At 33.1% G+C, this 8,111-nt stretch overlaps 1 protein-coding gene across 2 annotated transcripts; it reads left to right on the top strand.

Moving 5' to 3' along the window:
• Positions 1–535: 535 nt before the first annotated feature.
• On the top strand, positions 536–8,066 carry Cyp4aa1 (Probable cytochrome P450 4aa1). 2 transcript variants are annotated; one of them, XM_083031858.1, is made up of 7 exons: positions 536–651; positions 3,152–3,320; positions 3,876–4,253; positions 5,115–5,181; positions 5,490–6,037; positions 6,506–6,685; positions 6,902–8,066. In XM_083031858.1, the coding sequence occupies exons 1-7, from the start codon at positions 622–624 to the stop codon at positions 7,075–7,077; spliced, it is 1,548 nt and encodes a 515-aa protein (XP_082887984.1). In that variant the 5' UTR covers positions 536–621; the 3' UTR covers positions 7,078–8,066. The 2 variants fall into 2 exon arrangements, with proteins under 2 accessions (XP_082887984.1, XP_082887983.1); XM_083031857.1 differs by lacking the exon at positions 536–651 and adding an exon at positions 1,575–1,697.
• Positions 8,067–8,111: the final 45 nt, after the last annotated feature.

Genomic DNA, 8,111 nt, shown 5'->3' with positions numbered 1-8,111 from the left:
TTGCTATTCGATTTTTATATTAGAATTTTATTTGCATCGATAAAAAATCTATTATTTATTGAAATATTTGATTTTGAGATTCACGATATATATTATATGATCAAATTGTTTACAGATGCTTGTATATGTATATATATACATATTATATTCATCAAACATATAAAATAGGAGTCGAACTTAATGAAAGGCAAGACATGGGAAAATTTGAACCAGACGAAGGACCAGAGTATAATGTGTACGATTATTAAAATAATCGGCGATCGTTTATCCTTGAGACTTGAGACGAGATTCCTTGAGATTACAAGTCTCACGCCCTATGACGGCCGTGAGCAGAAGGATGCACGTGAAGAAGCATCATCCTCTTTGGCGATCGCCTCGCCTCTCAGAAGTAGCCGTCCCGGACGTTTGAGAAGCGAGCCTGCACGCGCATCATCAGCGACGTGATTCGGATGTGAAGTATCAATTTAACAGGTGCTATAAGAGAGCTATAACACATATCTCGGTACATATATAAACTACTAGCGAGCAGACGGCAAGGTTTAGTCGGCCGATCGTTTCAATCGTGAATGCAATAGTACTTTCGGGGCCGAGCTTCCGAAAAGTAACTCTCGCGAGGGACTAATGACATCTTTATGGCGTTATTTGCTTCAGGTAAAAAAATGCACCGTCCATCTCTAGCTACGGTTTCGTACTATATATACTTTAGCTTTTTTTTCTCGTCGCGTTAACATATATATATATATATATATATATATATATATATCGTATATCTATCTATATCGGTTCTCGCGTGAGCAGCACGTGAGCTCAAATCGATTCTACGCACGCTTTGTTTTGCATATACTGCGTAGAATCGAATCTCTATTTTTTTCAGAATTAATCAAGGACAACTTATGCGACATTTTTCACGTATGAGAAATAATCGTGCGAAATCTTATCGATATTTTTGAATAATTTTTCTCACAAACAAGATATACAATTTACGAAGAGCTCTCTGATATCGAATAAATAAAATTAATTAACAAATATCTCTAGAAAAGTAAACTTAACGTATCACACGATGCGGTGATATTGACATAACTCGAAGAAAACATCGCGTACGCGTACTGTGGTATCACAAAAAAAGAATGTAAATTAGTCGGCGCGAGATGGCTATAAGAGCCGTCGTATTAAATTAACGCGTTAATGTCGGTTCATATAAATAAAAAAAAAAGTCAACAATAAGAATCGCTAGAAAGAAAATCAACCCATTAGAAAGGAATTTAAAAAATATTAGATTACGGGAAGAATATATATGTATATTCTTCCCGTAATCTAATATTTTTTAAATTCCTTTCTAATGGGTTGACTTTCTTTCTAGCGATTCTTATTGTTGACTTTTTTTTTATTTATATGAACCGACATTAACGCGTTAATTTAATACGACGGCTCTTATAGCCATCTCGCGCCGACTAATTTACATTCTTTTTTTGTGATACCACAGTACGCGTACACGATGTTGCAAAACGCGACCACGTGATGCAAAACATTACGTGCATTTTTCAATGGGGGGGGGGGGGAGGGTTGCATCTCCTCCGCAAGTCGTATAAATACGCGGACACCATACAAGAATGAGCGAGTTGGTTACCCGATGTCGTATCGAGAGCTTTTGGGTATTACGTAATTTTGTGTGTCCGGAACATCGTATTCTTCGACTCGTAAGTGATTGTTTTTTCCCTGTGTTTACGATAAGCAACTTGTTGTTTTTTTGCAGAAGTCTCAGTGTCTCCCCATTTTGTTAACAATTCGCGAATTCATCTTAGAAATATAAATTGCGACAAATTCAAACATTATATCGATATTTATTTTTATTATAAAAATTATATCAATATTTATTTTATTTTGCCAACGATAAAAAGATGTCAAATCGAAAGAATTTCTTCCAAAATTTTATTCCTCTCGTATTTTCTCGCATCTCGCGTCGTCTACAAGTAATGAGTATTTCAACAGAGGGGCTTGACAAAATTAATACATATTGAATAAGCTTCTCGATTAATATTTTCGCTTGTACCCTTGTTGTGAAACTTATTGTCATGCGATCGGTATACGCGATTGCTAGCGGCACACTTTACTTCGCATGCTTCGATACGTCAATTAACAGATGTCCTATTCTGAATCACTAATGCGAGGAAGAGTAAATGTCCCTCGTGGAATTTGGCGGGCGAATCAATGCTATTCGCGATGATGCATATCATCGGATGCATATCATTTTTGCATATACGACGCTTATTTCGCTTATTTATTTGTTTCACGATCGAATGCAAGTACATTTCGCGACCCCTAAATAAATCTCATAAAAACTCACTTAAATAGATAAATAATATTTATCTAATTATAATTTTTACAACAATTTTTCATATTCAAAAAAGAATATATCGCGTGTGTTTTAAATATTATAATTTATATTTTTAAAAATGATGAATCAGGGCTCAAAAGAGAAAAATTAAAATTGATATATGTGCGAGTAGAGAGAAAACAATATTACTGTCTATAATATTAATTTTTTTGCTGCTTTATACAATATTTCACATTTATGACATATTTTTTTGACGCAATTTTATAAATTATGTATTGTTATCGCATTAAAACTTGTCATTATACTTACATAATTTATAGCCACTTTATTATCTATATATACATTATAGTAATCGATTAAAAATAAAATAAGCGAAAAACTCTCAGTCTCATCAACTTGTTTTATGACAGGTTTCTTGGTGTAACAACAATAAATAGCGTAACGCTGAGACATCGGTTTAATAAAATCCTTGCATTGCACACTTGTTAAAAGTAACAGATTAAACCAGGAAGTTGTGAAAATTATAAGCCGCACAAAGTTAAATCAAACACACACTTACGAAATAATCGGTTTCCTCTTCATTTGCACATCCTCTTAGCACATTTAATTCAAATGATAAACAACAAAATTTTATTACAAAGTATTTGTTTTTCATCTCCAAGAATACGAGGATTATACACGAGGGAATAAATGGTATTATTAGTAAGCATTTATTATTGTTAATAGAGAAGATATTTGCATCTCTATCTTTTATGCTTTTATCATATATACATGCAATTTATTGTTTGACGTCAAATTTTTTTCTTTTATAATCAGTTGAATCATACACCAGGCGAGATGTGGACCTGCCTCGCTTTTCTAGCCATTATCTACGTTATATACGCGCTGAAGAATTACGTCAGGATCCTCAGATTTATTTTCACCCTCGATGGACCGAAGACAGTGCCCATTCTTGGCAATGCGAATGCTATTCTCGAAGGAAACTGTGAGTATACATCTATCGATTGAAAATCAATTAACGTTATTGATTAATTAATCAAAAGACGATGCTGATTCAACCGTATGCTATTTTATATTTAGTTATGCAAGTTTCACATTAAGTAAAGATCGCAACCGGTTCGTGACTATAAAGAAGTTTTTATTTTAGTTTGTCAAACATTTATCATAATACATAGAAAGATAAACGTGTTACATTGACATGTAAAAAATTTTGTAAAATTTGTGGCTCATGACTAAAGATGAAGTTTCTATTTTAGCTTGTAAAACGTTTATCATAATAGAAAGCTAAATGTATTACATTGACATGTAAAAAAGTTTTTGTAAAATTTAATAAAATTAATTAAATTATTATTATATTATTTATTAAATTATTATATATTTGTTATTTATTAAAATTTTATAAAAAAATAATTAAAATTTTATAAAATTTACAAATAATTATAATAATTAATTAATTATACGTAAATTTTATAACAATGCGAATCGATCGATCGCTTTAAAGCTATCTCTCATTGTCAGATATTAAAAAAAATGTTTTTAGTGATACAGAGAATGACAAATGAAGTGCAGAGTTACGGCCGCGTTTTCCGGATATGGCTAACGCTTTTGCCGTACGTCGTGCTCGTGGAACCGGAAGACATCCAAGTGGTGCTGAGCAGTATGAAGCACACGCGCAAGATCTTCTTTTACAAGTTGCTGGACAATTTTCTGGGTAAGGGTCTGGTGACGCGAGATGTGGACAAGTGGAGGATACACCGGAAAATTCTGCAGCCAGCCTTCCATCTTCACGCTCTCGAGAGATTCGCCGGAACGTTCGGCAAATGCGCCGATCATCTGGTCAACAAGCTGCTCGAGAAGGATGGGAAGGACGTGAATGTCACCGTGTTCGTCAACAATTCGGTCTACGAGATATTGATCGGTACGTATATTTGTAATCGGTCGATGAATCGAAAAGAACTCGCAATTCGTAAAAGTGTATTTTCACGATAAATACACGCATATATCTTTATTTTTTATATACTCATAATATTAAAAAAAATAATCTCCTTTTACAATATTATGAAATACCTTGCGTAAGATGTCGGGAGAAGGAATTGCTCGCAGTTTCCTCTCTAAAATCACCGTTTCCGCTTCTATTCATTTGCATTGACAGAATGATATATGACACACAGAAATGCTAATTGACCTACTTAAGAGACATCTGAAAACATTAGTTTTAAAAAATTTTTTTTACACACATTTGAAAGAGAGAGATATATTTGACTTGCAAAATCAAGAACTTTGCTGATTTGCGAGTACGTCTTCTGCGTCTGTGACATATGAACGTAAATATAAAAAAAAAGGTTAATAGCATCTGTGAGCGCGTGATAAATTGACACCCATGCAAGATGCAATAACATAAACCATAAACGAACGCATCGCGCAAGAAAATACGTAAGATGATTCTTGGCGAGTAGAAATCGATACGAATTGTGAATGGGCGGTGAAACATATATGCTAAAACGACTTTCGCCTTTTTCTACAAACGTCGGAATAAGCGATGAGCGCGTGCTAATTAACATGAAAATGAGACAAAGAGCTGAGAAAATGTTTGAACGGTAGTGCATAATCGTGTTTGTTGACTCTTAGTATTCGCGTACCGCTAAAATAAATGTATTTATCGCGCGCGCACTTGAAGTTTCCATGCATTATCATACGTCTCGAGATATTCCGTATAGATGATGATACTTATCCTGATGCTAAATATTGACCCTTCTGACTAATGATTATATTTTTATAGAGACGATTTTGGGCATGACGGCGAGCCAAGGAAGCAGCAACACCGAGGATGACACGCCATTCAGAAAGTAAAGTACTAGCGTGAAGTAGAATTAATTATAGGCAAACTAATTAATTAGTAAATTTTCAAATGCAAAAGAAATTATACACTTTGATATTTAAAAGGAAGTGGTCGTCTTAATTAAATTTATATTAAATTTTGGGAAACTTTTCAATGCGCGACATCGATAACTTCATGAATTTTCATATATGTACATATGTTACGTAACTTTTTGCGTAAAATTTCTCCAAGGTCTTCGCTTTTTATCAATTCGCACATTCTGTGTATTGCGACGAATAAACGGCGATATCCATTAACATCTACATCTATTTTTAGAGGCCAAGTTATGGTGCCGTACAGATTTGCGCGGCCGTGGCTGCTAATTGATTGGATCTACCGATTGACGGCAGTCGGAAAATCGGAGGAACAGCAGCAGAAGAATCTGTTTGACTTTTGCTTCAAGAAGGTGAAGGAGAAGCGTGAATTTTTGCGAAAGAACGGTTCGTTCATCGTCAATGACGAAACAATGGAGGGCATGGAGGGCAGAAAGATGTCCCTGCTTGAATACATGGTCGAGATCAACGAAAGGAATCCTTCTTTCACCGATCGGGACATCATCGAGGAATGTTGCACCTTTATGCTAGCCGGCCAGGACTCGGTCGGCACCGGCGCCGCGATGACGCTTTTTCTACTGGCGAATAATCCCACATGGCAGGAGAAATGCATCGCGGAGTTGGACGAGATCTTCGGCGATGACGAGAGATCGCCCACCATGCAGGATCTTAAGAAAATGAAGTGCTTGGACATGTGCATCAAGGAATCCTTGAGATTGTATCCTAGCGTGCCGCTTTTTGCCAGGACACTTGGACAAGATGTGAGAATAGGTGAGATTTTTAAAGAGAAGGTTTCGATATTTATTTCAATTATATTATAGAGAGTTTCACTATATATCATATGATTATATATTTATCTTTTTTATTCAAAAATATTATAAAATAATTTTAAAATAAAACATATTAATTATTACAAAATAATTTTTAATATACAATATTGTATATTAAAAAGATTATATCATGTACATTATATAAAAATTTTTAAATTAAATTTTAAAATTATTAACAGATAATATTTTTTTTGTTTTAACATTATTTGTGAATATTCAATAAAAAAGACTAATAGCAAAGATAATAAAAATTATTGTAATCACATACGCGCGCATAATAACAATTCTGTCGTATATAAAGTAAAAATAGGTCCTCGAAGTAAATGACGAACAGTTGGCGACTCAATCACTTTTGAAGTAATTGTAAATCAAAAGAGTAATGTGTATTGTGTTTATTCACATTACCTAGGAAAACATGTGATACCAGCCGGTTGCGGTGTATTTTTAGTACCATATTGCACACATCGTTTGGCTCATCATTTTCCCAATCCTCACGATTTTATGCCGGAACGTTTTAATCCCGAGAATTCTGAAGGAAGACATCCCTACGCCTATATACCCTTCAGCGCCGGTCCTCGTAATTGCATTGGTAAGAAGAATAAATTTAAACTCTAATATATTATAAACAATATAAATAAAAAAAATTATTCGTAAAATAAAGATAGTAGAGCATTTTCTTTTGCACAAAAAAATTTGATATCTTCAATATTTATATATTTATAAACTTATGATTTCTTTTCTGGACAAACAAAAGAAAAATATTGCGCGTGTGAAATATGTTATTACTCTCTTCTTACTTTATTAGGATATAAATTTGCCACGCTGGAGATGAAATCAATAATTAGCGCTGTTCTGAGGAAGTGCCGATTAGAATCGATACTTGGCAAGGAAAAAGTGATAGCCAGATTTCGGATGACAGTCAGAGCGCACGGTGGACTTTGGGTAAAAGTGAGATCGCGCGATGAACGATGCAAATCGTAGCAATTTACAAGATTAACACGCTGTCGATCTTACAACTTAAAAATAATGATTGCAATCACATGTTTGGAAGATTCATGATAATTCAAAAGAGAAACAGAAAGATATGCAACTTGATCCGATACGTTGAATGAAAATAACAATCAGTATAATATATACATATTGCTTAGAAATATTTAGAAATATTTCAATAATAATGCAATTTAAATTATGTTTAAGAAATCGTGATTTTTTCGTGTACTATTTGAGCAAAATGTAACTACCTATACGTATAACAAAATTATAGAAATTAGGCAAATCTTTCGGAAAATTATAAAAACATGTGCCATTATTAGACATGAAATTATGTAGGGGGCTTGTAAATTATATTATTATACTGAGGCTCGAAGAAGAAACAAATTTCTATACGTGCCATGAACGGATTGTATAAATTATTTAGCAAAATCATCGATTTTTTAGTTTGAGCATTATTAACTATAAATATTATCATTAAGACGATTAATATAGACGACTGAAACCATGAGTTGTCAAAGTATGTATGAGTCCAGTGAATCATAATAAGTTAAAATAATTGTTAAATTGTTAAATTAATTTTTGCTTTTAAAAGCGATTGTTAATTTTTTAAATAGATATAGACGTAAAAAAATGTGAATGCATGAAATGATGCGTGAATGCAATAAACATTTAATATAATGCTGTCTATGAAACTTATAATCTTTTTTTAATGTATGTCATGACATTTTTGTCGAACTTCTTTCCTTATATTTTTTTTATATGCACGGTGATGGATGGAATATAAAGTTCTAATTCTTAAGCAAGGAATTCTTAAGTCTTGCATCAGATTACGCATCGATAAAATTGAGATTGCGTATTAAAAGTTGAAAGTTGATCAATTTCTCCAAACATTACAATTCTAAAAACTCCAATTTTATTTGTAATTTTTTTTCCTTTTACCTGTGTGTATTATGAATATCCTTTATCCAGTCTTATATCCTATATAAATTGTTTCTATATAAATTCTCATGTATATAAATTTT

This window comes from Prenolepis imparis, unplaced genomic scaffold (assembly GCF_030444845.1).
Source record: "Prenolepis imparis isolate NDT839.2.m4 unplaced genomic scaffold, iyPreImpa1.0 SCAF_2, whole genome shotgun sequence".
In the NCBI taxonomy this organism is placed as follows: Eukaryota; Metazoa; Arthropoda; class Insecta; order Hymenoptera; family Formicidae; genus Prenolepis; species Prenolepis imparis.
This window is presented reverse-complemented; position numbering and strand designations above follow the sequence as displayed.